Source organism: Hibiscus syriacus, unplaced genomic scaffold, assembly GCF_006381635.1.
Source record: "Hibiscus syriacus cultivar Baekdansim isolate YM2019G1 unplaced genomic scaffold, ASM638163v2 tig00110044_pilon, whole genome shotgun sequence".
NCBI lineage: Eukaryota > Viridiplantae > Streptophyta > Magnoliopsida > Malvales > Malvaceae > Hibiscus > Hibiscus syriacus.
Window position 1 is genome coordinate 2423253 of NW_024062574.1, and position 17403 is coordinate 2440655.

General features: G+C 31.8%; 2 protein-coding genes across 2 annotated transcripts; both read right to left on the minus strand.

Annotated features, from left to right (window-relative positions):
• Positions 1-239: 239 nt before the first annotated feature.
• Positions 240-2315, minus strand: LOC120213895 (probable protein phosphatase 2C 35). Its single transcript, XM_039211942.1, has 3 exons — positions 1215-2315; positions 718-849; positions 240-479 (listed from the first exon to the last, which is right to left on the minus strand). Exons 1-3 carry the CDS (start codon positions 2124-2126, stop codon positions 246-248), a joined length of 1278 nt encoding a protein of 425 aa, XP_039067873.1. The 5' UTR covers positions 2127-2315; the 3' UTR covers positions 240-245.
• A 4582-nt stretch (positions 2316-6897) lies between these two features.
• LOC120213896 (S-adenosylmethionine decarboxylase proenzyme 4-like) lies at positions 6898-8325 on the minus strand. Its single transcript, XM_039211943.1, has one exon. It carries the CDS (start codon positions 8255-8257, stop codon positions 7229-7231), a length of 1029 nt encoding a protein of 342 aa, XP_039067874.1. The 5' UTR covers positions 8258-8325; the 3' UTR covers positions 6898-7228.
• Between the last annotated feature and the right edge of the window lie 9078 nt (positions 8326-17403).

Here is a 17403-nt window from a genome sequence, read left to right on the forward strand (position 1 = left end):
TCTGGATCCCCCCGTTCATCTTGCGAACATCAGCCCTTACCTTGCTATAACATAACTTTGATCTCGAGAAAACAGTTTCTTTTCTACACATGTCCGGATTACTAGGTGCAAGATCACCGCCAAGAGCACACGTTTGCTTGGAAAATACAGTGTAATCAGCAAAACCAGCAAGATGTCATGGGGCCTTCAGATCATTCACCATGAGAGTCTTGCACCAAGAAAGTAACTTCTCTCTTTCCTTTCGTCTACCCCACATCTAATTGTAAAGGCCTCTGCCGCATCGGCGATGGAACAACAATCGCAGCACTTCGATTCATCGAAACACTCTGTTGGAAAGACTGCTGTGTATCTGAAAAATCACTTCTTACTGAACCATATGTTTCCGACTCCGAGACACTGCACATATTGAGACTTCCCTTTACCGACCTCATAACCATTGGCCTGCAATCCACTCCGCTATCTGTGGCACCAGCACCCGACTGCAAGAAATCAAAAAAGTTGGTTAATCACAATGCAATTAATGACAAGTGATTTGAATTCACATTTTTTTCTCTTTTTCCTGAATCAAGTCGAATTAAGTGCAAAACGAACTTGGTGATCTAAAAGTTCATATTTCAATTACTTCAATGAAAGAATACACCAGCACCAGGAAAAAGCTTGTATTTTTATACATTTGGAGAATTTGAACAGCAAGAGGAAAATTTAAATAGTGCATACATTTGACAATCCTTTAATCTGTACAATGATTATTGTAATATCATCGGTCCGATTTTCATTATCCAACCAAAGTTTGTAGGATTCTCCAGCAATTGCAGCACATGCATCCCTGGGATCCGTGTATGCCGCTGCCTATGTGAAGGAAAAAAATTGTTAAGGACATCTCAAATGACTCAAATATCTTCGAAGACACGTAACATGATAATTGGTGAAAACTGTCAAGACATCAATAGTTTAAAAGTTCACAAACGGTGCAAAAAGCAAAAGGCATTGGAAAACTCTTTTGTGCTACCATTTTTGAGTCTTGACGATATAAACAAGTTTGCAAGCATCGGTTTGCAAGAAACAAGCATTTAAATCTAATGTAAAGACACTTCATCAGTTGCATGCAATCAAAATGCAAATGAACAACCCTTTTAATGTCAATATATTAAGGATGGAAACACAAAGTATCATAAACAAGACAGAAACATAATTGATAATTGTATGAATCATACCATGTTGACAACAGTTTGACTTGGGAGAAACTCAAAAACTCCATCACTTGCAACAACAAAGAATAGATGATTAGGTGTGAGCTTAACAACTTTAATCTCGGGTACAGAAATCACACCAATCGTCTCCGCTGTACTATCGCCTACGCTCCTAGTAAATGCAGTCCCAGGATACATCCCATTAGGAACCCACAACCTTGGAGGATCACCGCCTTGGCTTTCTTCATCGCCCCAATTTTGAACATTCGGGTCTTTAAGGCCTTCCACTTGATCAACACTCAAGACCCTGGCACCGCAAAGCTTCACCCTTTCATACTCATCTTTCCTAAATGGTGTTTGATCCTCGGATAAATCCTCAGCCAAAACTTGATCCCCATCCTTAACAGCGACCACAGCTCTCGAATCCCCCACATTAGCAACATAAAGTGTATTCCCAACAACAAGCACAGTTATTGCTGTGGTACCACTCATAGTATCATCAATCTCACTATCATGTAACTCAGAATTGGTAGCTAAAAATGCTGAATTATAAGCTTTCAAAGGATCATTCAACAGTGAGGAGTCACTAGATAGCATCTCTATAAGCCTATCCTTAACAAATTTGGAACATTGAGCACCATATTGACCATGTCCATCAAAGACACCAAAGAAATGAACATTTGGGTCACCTTGAATTTTTGTTTTGATGCAGAAGCTATCTTGGTTTTCCCTCTCCACTGTGTCTGGGTAGTATCCATGCTGTGTTAAGGCTGAGCACTGCAAAGTAAATTTGTGAGATGGAACAGGAATCAACTCCAATGACCTTTCTGTGAGAATGTGTTTGCATTTGTAAGGTTTCTTTTCTTTACGGTGACCTGAATCACCATCTGATGATGATGGATATCTAGAACAACACTTTCCAAGAACACATCCCATGATTTCAAATCAAAATTACACACACACACACACACAAAAAGTGCAGCTTAAATGTTCGATAAAAGGCCTAAAAGAAACTGAATTTGAATTCAATGGAAGCAGTAGAAGGATTCAAACCGTAGGGCAAGTGGAGAAATGGGTTTTTGTTAAAGCTAACATTATGGGTATTTTAAGAGAAAATCTGATTAGAAGCATGCTTTAAAGAGACGAGAAATGGAAAACAATGAACAAAGGGAAACAAAACAAAATAAACCCTAGGGAAATCAACAGCAAAAGAAGTAATTTTTATAAATTTATAAATGACAATGCAAAAGCAAAGAGCGTGGGGCTTCTGAGAAAAAAGGGAAAGGCGAGAATAAACCCCAGAACAAGCAAAAGAGAAACAGTGATATTCTAAATCAAGGATGGGGAAAAGAAGCAAACACAGTGAGGCGATGCTTTCTTTTGATTCAAGGCAAAAAAAGAAAAGAAAAAAGATTTCTTCCTTGAGAGAAAACAGGGATCAGACTGTGATCAAGTTACCCGGGAAGGGCAAAAGAAAGGAATCAGTAAAAGAATCCCAAAAGAATGAAAAAAGAGAAACCCTAAAATTGAGGGGAAACGTGGGGTTGATTGCTTCAAGTTTTCAAACTTCGTTCGATAGAGAGAGAAAATGGAGGAAAATCGATAACTGTGCATGGGTTTGATTTGTCTTTACCCCGGGAAAAAGCAAGAACAAAGAGACGAAAACAAAGGAGAAGTAATTTTTAAAAATAAATATCAAAGCTTATTTTTATTTATAAATAATTTAAAATTTAAAATCAAAACTTCATATGAAACATGTATGAATATGCAAGACAAACAAGGTTCATGTCTTTAAGATTAACCTCGAGAAATTGTTGGTGCTTAAATTCGAAATTTTTAAAAATAATAATTAATATTCTAGGCTTTGGGTAATTTAGTTTGTATAAAAATAATTTGTAATCGAATACATTTATTGAATTTGTAATATGTATCTATGTAAGTAATTTAAATAATACACATTCAACGTCATCTCGATTGATCAATAAAATATTTATTTTTTATCCTATTGATATTTCTTACTCTGAATCGTCAGATTGCATTTCAATACGCGATTTGCTTTTCTCGGTAATTTTTCCACGTCGCTCTGTTATGATTTATAATTTATTGGGGTAATTTTAGAAGTCGGATCTGCTGTTGTGATTCATTTATCAATGTAATCAGATTCGTTTATATATTCTTTTATTCGAATTTTTTTTATTTTAATTGGTAAGTGTTGATTATTACATATTTTTGCTGTTATTTGCTCCTCGTTTACTTTACTAAAATAGATAATCACTTTGATGCATTAGGTAAAGGTTAGTTGTATTGTTTGCTTTTGTCCATTGGTCATGCTTTTGAAGCTTCCTTTTGCAAGAGAATAATAAAACATTTGATTAACGGATTGGTTCAAGTGATAAGAAACTTGATTTCGTTTAAATGAGTCTCGAGTTTGAGTCATTATAAATGTAAAAATCTGTTAGGAGACTCACTCATTAAAGTTAGTGTTGTCCCAAATCGATCCAGATTAACCAAAACAAAACCTTTAAAATACGAAGAAGAAAATTTAAATTGACCCGATCAAAATTCGACCCGATTTGAAAACAAATCAAACGGTCTAATTAATATATCTAACTCCAACATTTATAGACATTCTCTTTCTAGGTAATGTGTGAGTTATTGGTTAGTTGAAAAATATGGAAAACCATGATAAAGTTGGTTGAAATAATAAATTTGTGCTTGTTTAATCCCCCACCTAATGAATGACACTTAATCCTCCACTAACGTACAAAGCCACGTGTTTAACTCTAGAGGTCCAATAATAATATTTCACGTTAAACGTTTATATCTCTAACATTACGGTGGTCGAATCAAATAACAATAAATCTCTTAACTATTGAGATCGTTTGATTCGTGCAAAATCATGATTTTAAATCTCAACGTGTGTAAATAAAACAAACTAAATTGAAAAAATTGTACTTGTAATAAATCTATATAGGGGTGTGTAAAATCGGATATCGGATCCAATCCGATCCGATTTAAAATTTTGGATATTCAAAAATTTCGAATACTTAAAATAGTGACCCATATCTGATATGAAAAAATCGGATATATTAATTTTTAGATTTTCGATTTTTCGAAACGAATATCTGAATTCGAATATAAAATTTAATTTGACAAAAAATAATTTTAAAATTTTAAATTTTATGATTTAATGTTATTTATTCGATACTTCTACTATATATATGATTAATACAAACACAAAATAGTCTAATTTTTATTGAGTTAGAGCTTTAATGAGTTAGAAGGTTACTCATTTATTAAACTAAATGTATCTAAAATTTAAAGGCCCAATTATTTTTGGATAATCCGAAAGTGAATTCTATCTGATCCATATTCGACCTGATTATTCAAAAAAAATCGGATATCTGATTCTAATTATCCGAAAATCAAAATCAGATCAAATTTTCAAATTGAATCACCAGATCACCGTATCGGATCTTTTTGCACATTCCTACATTTATGTAATACCTTCCATAAATTTCAACCCAACTTTTAAAAGAAAAAAAATTCTAATTTATTTTTCTCTAATTTAACATTTGAATTGGATTTTTATGAAAAATATAACCAATTCCAAAACCCTAAATCATACTTTCTAAATGCCCAAACCGTTTCCTTCGTCATCAAAACCACCATTCTTTGTTTCTACTATCCAATTATTTTTTTACTACACAAATATATTTTTTGTTATAATAGTGGATTTCACACTAATAAAGTGACCTCCTTGATAAAGTAAAAGAATTATTGTTATTTTTTTCGATTCGAGTTCGAGCACCATAAATGTCAAGGATGTGAGCGTTCAATGTCGAAAGATTGATAATTATCTTTGAACATATATTGCCTTCTACTTGCTCCAAATTAATCAAAAAAAATTATATAGTAGGGTAAACTACTATACATTTAGTACCTAAACTATTATTATTTTTGTATGTTTTAGTACCTAAACTATTATTTTTTTTGTATATTTTAGTACCTAAACTATCGGTTTTGATCCGTTTTAGTACCTAATTAAGTTTAGAACAAGGGTATTAAAATGAAACAAAACTAAACTTTAAGTATATTTTAAAAATTAAAAATTAAAAATTTAAGTACTGAAATTTATCAAAATTGATAGTTTATATACTGAATACGTAATTTACCCTTTTTATATGGTGCAGTTGTTTATAATCACGTGCAAGCTATGTAGTCATATATATATATGTATACACCCGAATGATATATGTCAAAATCCTCATTATCATAAGACGTGAGGCTATTTTTCATGCGAGCTACATAATAGTTGCAAACCTTTTTTTTATGATTATTATTGTTTTAAAAGTGATTGTAGTTTAAATTTTAGATTTAATTATATTAATTTCGAGTCAAAGTATACAAATGGTTCGATTATAGGGTAGTATTTTATTAGGTCACCCGATTATTAAAAGTTATAAAATGATCATCTGACTATAGAGTGTTTCTTTGTCAAGTCCCTCAACTATTAAAAGTTACAAAATGGTCACCCGACTATTCATTACGTTCCAAACTCGTCCTTTTCTGTTAAAAAATTAGCAATTGTTTAAGCTGGATGTTAACATGATGACTGAGATGTGATAGTCGTTTTAAATTTTGGGATCATATTTTATCATATCAAAATTAGCAAGTTTACATTTAACTTAGAATACCATCAAAATTTAACGAAAAAATTACAAGTTTGAACACAATAAATAGTTGGGTGTTATTTTGTAACTTTTAATAGTCGAGAGACTCAACAAAACAACACTCTATACTCGGAGGATCATTTTGTAATTTTTAATAGTTTAGGGACTTAATAAAATAGTACCCTATAGTCGAGGGACTCTTCTTGTACTTTACCCACTAATCAATTAGATAAATTAAATTGATCGATTTTATTTGAAAAATATCTAAGATTATAGTTTAAGGCTTTAGGCCATTTAAATTATGAAAATATATAAAATTATCGAAAGACATAATATTATAAAAACAATCGTTATTTTAATAAATTTTGATTTTTTTTGGTTGGATAAAGTACATTATAAGTTATTAAACCATGTTATAGATGATCTTTTTAGTCGGTAAATTTTTAAATATTATAAAATGATCATTAATTTATCGAAAATTATTATAAAATAATCATCGTAATATTATAATTAAATATTTTGATAAATTCAAGGGTAAATTACGTATTTATTACCTAAACTATCATTTTTTGTCTATTTTAATTCCTAATCTTTTAATTTTTTGAAAAATCATATCTAATATTTAGTTTTTGTTTAATTTTAGTATATTCCGTTAAAAACTTAAATCGTTTAGTACATAAACTGTCAGTTTTGATCTATTTTAGTATCTAAACTTTTATTATGATTTTTTTCAAAATTTAACATTAAATTTTAAACGGGATACTAAATAAGAACCAAAATTTAGATATGACTTTGAAAAAAATTAAAAGTTTAAATACTAAAATAGATCAAAATTAATAATTTAGGTACTAAACATGTAATTTACCCTAAATTTAGTTACCATTTTGTAATAATTTGACTTTTACAATGATTATTTTATATCGATTCAATAAATTGTAATAACTAATTTAATTATTATATCCTGCAGATGTAACTGCTCGAACTAGAAACCTGGAAAAAATAATATCTCCATATAAACAAAATGTGAAATTTTCCATATTGTCCCACTACATTTAAACTTCAAAAATATTTTAGGCGTAACAAATCTAAGTGGGGTGCATTATAATGGTGATTCCAATTCCCACTATCGTCTACACCCCACCACTCTGATGTCGCCACGTGTTCTATTTAAAATCCCCACCACTCATTTTTACCTTTTTCTACTAAAGGCCACTCACATGAATATCTTTTTCAACCAATCAAATTCACCCACGTCATCATATTAGTTTTCCCCGCCAATTAAAAATTTTTACTCTCTAAACTAAATCCCCTTGGCTACCTTTTTCTTTTTATCTACCTTTCTTCTTCCTGTTGTTTTCTCCGATGTTATTTCCGGCGATTCGCCGCCGCGAACGTTTGGAAAACGAAAGAACCAGCGGCGGGGAACTCATCTATTGCGAACGTCCGGCATTTGAGTCCCAAGGGTTCCATAGCACGCGCCACCTTCGTCCAGACTTCACAGCTGTTACTCGTCGTGGAAATCGACACCGACGCCGGCTTGAAAACCTGGACGGCTTTCTTCAAGGTCTCGACAATGTCGACGTCGTCATCGTAAACAGAGCCGACGCACTCGAAGCTAGCGTAGCTGTAACCGTCTTCGGGCGTAACGTGAATAGTCGAGTAACGATCGCCGTCGACCCCGTTCATGGAGTAACCGCAAGGATCGAACGCGAAATCACAAATGAAGGCGCTAGGGTTTATGTCGTCGATCCCCGTCAACTCCGTCATCTCTCTTCCCGCCAGATCCCCCGTTTTGCAATCACCGGTCTTTTTGAAGAACTTGCGCGCCAGATGGCGGTCGAGCTCCGTCATACAAACTTCGAACGTGACGTCGGAATTGAGGTTCCGGCGGAGGTGATGATTCTGATCGGCGGCGGTGAAGACATGCCACGAATACGAAGGGTTCTTAGACGGCATAACGGCGGCTTTCCTGTAAACAAGATTGTTCGGCAGATTCTCCTCGATGTAAACCACTTCTTCTTTGAAATTGGTATGGGGAAAAGGCTGAGATTTGGGGAAAATGAAGCTCCCTCTGGTGTAACGACACTCGCATAACGTGAGATTAAGCTTGCCTGCGAAGTGAATCAATGGACGAACCGATTTGAGAAGCTGAGTCGTCCCACAGGTTTTGATGATTATCTTATTCGGATAAACGAACAAGCTCGATTCCGATAACACATAAGCGTCGAAGAAATGATTTCCGACGGCGGAGACGACGGTGCAGTGGACGGCATGAAGGACTTGTTCAAGTGATTCGAAATCAATCAGTCTAAGACCCATGTTTTTCAACGGATCATCACCGAAGAAATGAAGCTCCAAACGCTTCTCGAACCCTTCAAACCCTGATTCCGCCATTGTTGAAACCTCGAAACAAATACCCAGAAAAAAAAACAAGAAACGAGAAGGTGAAAACAGGGACAAAGACGGTGGAATTCAAGTGATTGAAGAACTACAGGGTGAGAGAGAGAAGGCAGGGGAGCTATGGGGTTTTATAGGTGAGATTTTGTGAGTGGGGGAGTGAAAGGGGCATGCGGGTTGAGGCAACCGAGAATCATAATTGCAGGCATAATGAAGGTGAAGAAGATGATGATAAGCTGTTTGTTTTTGTTCAATTTCTTGTTTCTGTTTTTGGGTTTCGATTTTGATTTTGTGCAACAAATCTTTGTTTTTGTAGGATCACAAACGAACGGGAATTATGCCCACGCGCATGCATTTCAGGTTTTTGTCTTCCACCTCTATTTTTCATAATTCATACATACTTTTTTCTCTCTCTCAATTTCCCCCCTCTAAATAAATCGATTACAATAAAAAATTATTACCATCAATATTAATATAAGGGTAAACTATGCGTTCAGTATTTAAGTTATTAATTTTGATATGTTTTAATACATAAACTTTCAATTTCTTTAAAACCATACGTAAATTTTAATTTTAATTTCATTTTAGTACCTACATTGAAAATTTAACGTTAAATTTTCAAAAAAAAATATTATAAAAGTTTAGGTACTAAATGTGTTAAATTTTTAACGGTGGGGTACTTAAATAAAACAAAAATTAAACGTAATGTATGGTTTTGAAAAAAAGTAAAAGTTCAGGTACTAAAGCGAACTAAAACTGATAATTTAGGTACTAAATGCGTAGTTTGCCCTTATTATAAAAACAATGAATAAAATTGCCGACTATAAGATATTGTTTTATTGAGTATCTCAACTATTAAAGTTATAAAATAGTCCTCTGACTATAGGGTGGTTCTTTGTTTAGTCCATCGACTATTAAAAGTTACAAAATGGTAACTTGATTATTCATTATGTTCCAAACTCGTCATTTTTTCGTTAAAAATTTGAAGGCATTTTGAGTTGAATGTTAACATGTTGATTGTGATATGATAAAATATTATCATAAATCTCAAACAACTATCATATTTCAATCTTCATATTAACGTCAAACTTAGAAGACCGTCAAATTTTATCGAAAAAAGACGAGTTTGAAATATAATGAACAGTCGAGTGATCATTTTATAAATTTTAATAGTCAAGAAACTCAACAAAATAATAATCTATAATTAGAGGATTATTTTATAACCTCTAATAGTTGACAAACTTGATAATGCAATACCTTACAGTCAGATATCACTTATGTACCTTACCTAAAATAATAGGGGAGGATGTAATGGTGATGAGAAACTAAGACTGTAATCCCTAAGGGGATGTTTGGTACAAGTAATATGGGATTACCGGGGGGAATGAAATGTCATTCCCCTGTTTGATTGGCCGGTAATCTTATTCCTCGGACCCCGGTAATCTTTTATTCTCAACAGTGGTATTTTGGGAGTATATTGTTGGGAATGTGATTACACCATTCCCTTAGGTATTGTTGGATTACCGGCGTGTTGGACTAAAATGCTCTTAATTTTTCTCCCCCAAAAATATCCTTCTTCTGTCGTTGAATAATAAAAATTCTACGAAAAAATCTATAATTAGAATTTTATATGAAATTCAGGGGTTAAAATAAAATTTACCCTTTCATTAAACCTATTTATCTTTTCAATTTTGTAAAAAAATTATATAAATTTTATGAATTTAAATTTTTTAAAGAAAATATATAAATTAATTATAGTAATATTATAGTATAATTCAACTTGTTTAAAAAACAAATATATAATAAGGACAATTTGATAAATATATACATTTCATTTAACCAAACATTGTAATCTTACATTCATGCTAAACGAACCAAACACAAAATACAACATTCCTAGAAATATTATTCCCCCTTGTAATCTTACGTTCCGTGAACCAAACGCACCCTAAAATTTATCCGATACACCAAAATGAAATATTAATATAAAAATACATAAAACAACGATATCTATCATTAAATTAATACTATCATAATTTATTTAATTTCAATTTATTTCAGATGATTGTCTATGTCAATTAATATATAATTTAATGATACAACGTAATATATCACATCATCAAAAATACCATATCACCAAAATAATTAAAAGTTTAAATTTATTAATTAAAATACCATGATTAGGATAACAAACCTTTCTATTTTGTGTTGTAAATTCAATAATTTTAATTAGAACAAATAAATTATTCGAGTTATAAACAAATCTACTCTTTATACCAATATAACCTAAGTCGTTAACTATCAAACCCATGTAGGGAGTTCATTTTCAATTTTAACCAAATTAATCGATCGAATCGTGTTAGTCCGGTTAATTTGATTTTAACCGAATTAACCGTTTGAACACCCATAAACCCATGTCGTTACATCAACATGACAACATATAAAATTTAAGAATATAATTTTATATTGAGGTATAAATTTATAGTAGAATTTTAAAATGATAAAATTTTTATAATAAATTTATCTTATATGTGTTTTTTATTTTATATATATATATATATATATATATATATATATGAGTAAGTACAATGTAGTATCTGTTCATAGAAAATTCTCAACCATTTAATATTGAACGTTCACACCCTTGACATTCTTGACGCTCGAACCGTGATTTAAATGAATGACAACATTTATTTATTATCAAGATCAATTGATTCGTAATTCGATATTTATGGGATTATGGGTAGGGTTTGATTATGAGAGAGTAGGGTTAGATGGGCAGGTTTGTCTATATGAAAGAAGACAATAGGGTATAAGGTGATTAATGAAAAGGTAGACCGACGTGCTAAAAATATCATCAATATTTATAAGGTGAAAATAATAATTATGCACAAAAGAAAAATACATAAAGGAATCAGGCGTGGCTTCTAAATTATGAGAATATCCTTGAAATTAGGGGAACCCCCCAATACATGAAAATCACATGCAATGCCACATCATTTTTAGGGAGGGAAAAAACATCTGCACAGAAGTTTTCGTACGATTATAGTGTACTGCTTTATTAAGTCTATCGACTATTGAATGTTATAAAATAGTCATTGATTATAGAGTGTCGCTTTATTGAGTTTTTACTATTAAAAGTTATAAAATGGTCACCTGATTATTCATTATGTTCTAAACTCATCATTTTTTTCGTTAAAAATAACGGTATTTTGAGCTGAATATTAACGTGTTAAATGTAATATGATAAAATATGATTCAATAATTTCAAACGACTATCGATCATCATGTTAACGTCCAGCTTAGATAATCGTCAAATTTTTAACGACAAAGGACAGGTTTGGAACATAATAAATAGTCGGATGACTATTTTGTAACTTTTAATAGTCGAAAGACTTAACAAAATAACATTCTATAGTCGAATGATCATTTTGTAACTTTTAATAATCAATAAACTAATAAAATAATATTCTATAATTAAGAGATCATTTGTGTATTTTACCCTAAATCATAATTAAAAAAATTTAATTACATTTTCTAGGGCAGGTAAAAGTATTTGACCTCATCTATTGTCATCTCTCGATATTATTTTAAGTTCTTCCATCTATAATATTCGAACCCAAAATTTTACTTTAAAAGTACTATTTGCCACCCTTATCACTTGATTCAACATGTATTAGTCACAATATCTTTTTAGTATTATTCGGTTCGAATCGAATCGGAATTTCATGTTACATTAATGGAGATGATCATAGTGTTTGTTTATGTATAGTTAATGGAAACTTGATGTAATTAATTAGTCTTGGCTTAGCTTTTGGAAGTAGTTTCGTAATTGACTTAAACACTTTACACCAAAAGATTGCCATAATAATCCCGCATGATAAGTATACATTGGAGTTACATGAACATGTAAATGGGTAACACTGATTCAGGCCGTGGCTAGATTTTCGGGGGTTCTGTAAAAATTCTTATAAAGGATCCCCTATTTTTAGATATATTCGATTTCGGGACAACAATAGTGGCGTTTTTTTTACAAACGCCGCGATAGATCATCTATAATGGAGTTTTATCAATAAATCGCAATAATAATGGTGTTTTTTAAAAAACGTCGTAATAGGTCCATCTATAGTGGCGTTTATTGGAAAAACGCAATTATATATATACTTTTTTGGGGGCCTTGTGCGGTCGCGCAGTTTGCGCGCCTCAGCCACGGCCCTGCACTGATTAATTATAAAATCCGTCTTCCGACATAAAATTTTACGTATGTTTCTGAAAAAATATTATAATATTCAAATCAACTAGATCGTTCAGATCTTCTTACTCCGATTAAGTATCACTAGTTGGACCGTTTAAATTATCAATGTTCGAATCGATCGACGAATCTGATATGTAATGAAATAGAAAAGAGGTATAAGACAAAAGAGGACAAGAGGAGGAGAAAGTGTGGAGAGGCAATGATGGAGAATGGTGAGTTTAGAATCAAGAAATTGGATAGGCCCCATTGTGACCACATTCCCACATCCTCGATTGCATGCGCACCCACCAAACTCAATACACTACCTCTAACCCTAATTCGGAACTATCCTAATAAATTCGTTTAAAGATCGAGTCTATACTGAAATTTTATTTATTTAATTTTAAAAAAATATTAAAAAATGATTCATCGAGTTAATGGGTTGGTCTTAATCCGACTCGACTACATAAATATTTCTAATACATGAAAATATGATACAAAAATACATTGGTATAAAAATGTCTATATTTTGAGGGGTTATGTGTATGTCTATATCAACAAAAATAGTCAAACACTTCCAACAATAATACCCATATAGAAATCAAATCTTAAAAGTAGGGCTGAGCAACGAAACCGAGAAAACAGAAAAATCGAAACGAACTGGGTAAAATGGTTCGGGTTTACCTTTAAACGGTTTGGTTTCGGGGTGATTTAAAGAATCAATTCTATTGATTCGGTTCAGTTCGAATTTTCCATATGGAACCCACTTGTTCCATATTGAACCGAATAGACAATTTTTTTTTGAATTTATAGTTTCAAGTGAAATTTTCATTGAAAAACCGACGAACCGAAAAAACCGCATTACTAAACCGAACCGAAAAAATCAGTTTCACATAATTCGGTTTTTTAACCATTCGATTTCGGTTTCGGTTTAAATTTTAAAAAACCGTTTATTTCGATTCGGTTCAATTTTTAGTAAAAAACCGAACCAAACCGAACCGAATACACGCCTGCTTAAAAGTGTAAATCAAATTCTTTCAACTAAATCCCAACTTTTTTTAACATCAAAAGATGCATCCAAAGGTCCAAAATCTTCATACCATGTGAAAAGAATTTGGCTAATTTTAATGGACAAAGCAAAGGATATTGGGTGAGGAGGAATGTGTATTAGGGTAGAGTCTCTTGATCTGAATTCCGTTAACCCTATTCTAGATACTAGAAATTAGGGTTAGAAGTTAAGTCGTGTCGCATAACGCTGTGTATATATATAAATTCCTAATCCTAATAATGTTGGTCCCACTATCTAACCTTTTTAGTCTCTCCATCTTTTGCCCCAAACCCCAATATAATGTAAGCCTAAGCTAAGCCCCAATGGTTGGTCCCATTACACATGTTCAATGTGTCCCCCGACAACCACCGTGGCCTGGTCCCATCGTAAATTACCCATCTTCTAATATGTACCCTAACATCTTGGCAAGCCAAGGGTCCTACTTTGATGTGTTTTTCTTCTTAGACAAATAGTCCAACACAAGGTTCTTTTTAAGACTTGCCTTTAGCCGCCACACATGCTTTGCAAGCGCACCATTAGCCACACACATGAAGTATATTTGGTCCACCAAAGGCATATGTGCAACCCAACGATTAGTGGGTAGTTTTTGAAAAATCAAAAAAAAGAATCCAATATAGAATAATACGAATAAGAAATTACATGGAACATCTATTTTCGATTATAGTCTTCATTAACACCATTTGCTATCACATCTATCTTTAGTCATTGTGTATGATGTTCGTGTGAATCACTTACCACATAGTGCACATAGTGCACAATAATGAGTAGTTATTGTCACATACATAACAATTGATGTGCTTAGAGATATAGAACATGAAATTTAACAGATAATCGCATGTTTTCTTTATCGAGCACTAGTGAAAGAAAATGATAACAGATCGAATACTGATCCTTCGTATCTATCCAATTGTCACATCAAACTTCAGCCACCAATGTATCTGCGCTCACCATTTGCCACACATGTACCAAGTAGTGTGGCAATGCAAGTATGGAAACCTAAAGCACTAGTGAACGGGACTTTGCTTGCCGAGTGGTACTGTACCATGCGCACAAAATTGTACAAAAAGGCCCACCACTTGTCACTATTGATAAGTTAGTGCCCCAGAAGTGCTTTTATTAGGGCTTATGGGGATTTCATTTTCATTGGGGTATATATCACAACTAGTCAAGCAATGTTTTGTTTGGGGGGGGGGGGGGATAGTGTTCGTTTTAGCCACTGAACTATACTCGTTTTTTCAGTTTGGTATTTGAACTCTTTTGTTCCACTTTAATGCTTTAGTTATAATTTCCATTACATTTTATCTCAAAAATTATAGGTTGGAAATAAAAGCATGAGTGGCAATGGCCATATAGTTACATTCTGGACCAAAACGGTTATCGAATGAGGAATATAATACTCAGGTTCACCAAAAATCTTACCCGACTCGACTCATTGTTTTCCCTACCCAGAGAGGAGCTATGAATTTTTTATACTTGTGTACCAGAGTTGATCACGGGACATATCCATGAAGTTTTAAGTTCAAAGACTTAACAAGTCTTTATAATTTTACAATCATATAATTCAAACTCGTCCAAAGTTTAATCATGATTCTATTTCGAAGATAAATCACACATAACGTATTCAGAATATCTCGAACTTCGAAAGTTTCGTTGTGTTTATACTAAATATGGACAGGTGGACCCAAGAACCAAATTGGATGTCCAAATCTTGTTGGGAAAAGGGTCCCAAAAGACATGATACCTAGTAGATGGTAAAGATTTTTTTAGGCAAACAAGCCATGTTAGGAGAAGCTTTTTGTTTTGGGTTTGTGGGCAACAGAGCATAACACAATGATTGTAATCTTCATGAGAAGTTGGTCCTTCAAAAGTATGAGTGAAAGAATCCATGCCCCGAGCCCTAAACATCTCAACAAAAGGGGCATTCATTTCAATATTCCCAAGCCCCTTACACGCCACATAATTCCTCGTGCTATTCTTGTTGCTTAACCCTTTACTTTTTTGTTTTACCCTTCGATTTTAGGGTTTTGCGTTAACTAATCCAGATCGATCCACATTATATATTTAATTTTGATGGATAAGTCTTCCAACAAAGATTTTTTTTGCCTACACAAAGACTCGAATATGAGACTTTACTTAAGGTATATCAAGTTGTTTACCACTTGAACCGACCTTTATATCGTATAAATGGGAAACAATCTTGGTTAAATTACCTTAGTTCACTATTATTATTATTATTTTATTAATCTGAGATTAGTACAAGGTAATATCTGTTCAAAGATAAATTCTTAATCTTTTGACATGGAACTCTCACACTCCTAACATCTATGATGCTCGAACTCAGGTCCTTAAAGGAATAACAATAATTTCTTTTTACCACGGAGACCATTTGATTCGTATATTATTTTATTTATTTTGATGATCAAATTTTTAATAAAATTATTATTAATGTTATGGTTTTACTATTTTGATCATTTTTTACTAAATTGAGATATCTTACGTTCTTCCACGTTAGTATTATTATGTGTCATCTTCTCTTATAAAGAAATAAATCACGCATTTAATACATAAATTATCAGTTTTGATTTATTATAGTATATAAACTTTTAATTCTTTTAAAATCATACATAATTTTTAATTTTTATTTCACTTTAATGCCAGTTAAAAACTTAATGTTAAGTTTTAAAAATTTGGAAGTTTAGGTATTAAAACGGACCAAAACTAATAATTTAGATACTAAACGCGTTAAGCTTTTAACATCAGTATACTAAAATGAAACGAAAACTAAATATCAGGTATGATTTTGAAAATATTGAAAGTCTAAATATTAAAACGGACCAAATCTGATAGTAATGATACTAAACTCGTAGTTTACCCTAAATAAATTAATATTCTTCATATTATTTATCTTTTTATGTGACGACATATATCACCGTTTAATTGGAGAATATTAATTTGTTGAAAGAGAGACATGATATCATATTATTAATATAGAAAAAATTTAAAAAGTAATTTTTTTATATTAATGTCATTGTTATTTCCTTAACGATCGATAATTATAATAAAAAACATTATATTGTGATGAATTTATAAAATTAACGACTAAAATAGGAAAAATATAATGATTTAATGATCCAATGTAACAATCTTTTGGTTTCTATGCCAAGGAAAAGGAATATGCAGAATCTTTTGTTGTTGGTTTAAAGAAACACTTAAATAATTTGCTTCACCACGCAATAATCATTTCGACGATTGTGTCACCGTCTTATAATTAATTTAGATTTTATAATTAATTTAGGGTAAAATATACGACTCATCTGATTATAGCATACTACTTTATTAAATTGTTAGATTATTAAAAATTATAAAATAATACTTTAATTATTGAGTATTACTTTATTAAATTTATCGATTATTAAAATTTATAAAATGATCATACGATTATTCATTATTTTTCAAACTCTTCATTTTTCGTTTGAAAATTGACATTTGCATGACCTGTATATCGGGATCAAATTTTATAATATCACGGTCAGAAGTTAATATTTAGTTTATACTACCATCAAAATTTTAATAGGAAAAACACGAGTTTAAAACATGAATAGTAGGATGACCATTTTATAAATTTTAATAGTTGAAGTACTTATTAATAAGTAGAAAGATCATTTATATGCTTTATCCTTTGAGTTAATATTTTTAAATTTATTGTTTTATTTAATTAAATATCAAGGTTTGACATGTTAATTATTTTATCTGATTAAATATTTAAATTTATTTTTTTCAAAAAATCATTTAAGGTAAATTCTAAAATTTATATGTATGTGCTAATTTATCGACATTGCT

Excerpts from the sequence above, each read along its gene's own strand:
- LOC120213895 (XM_039211942.1), bottom strand. The coding sequence starts at position 2,126 with ATGGGATGTGTTCTTGGAAAGTGTTGTTCTAGATATCCATCATCATCA. Across the intron at positions 850-1,214 it reads GTCAAACTGTTGTCAACATG|GCAGCGGCATACACGGATCC; the intron begins GTATGATTCATA and ends TCCTTCACATAG. Across the intron at positions 480-717 it reads AGATTAAAGGATTGTCAAAT|TCGGGTGCTGGTGCCACAGA; the intron begins GTATGCACTATT and ends GATTTCTTGCAG.
- LOC120213896 (XM_039211943.1), bottom strand. The coding sequence starts at position 8,257 with ATGGCGGAATCAGGGTTTGAAGGGTTCGAGAAGCGTTTGGAGCTTCAT.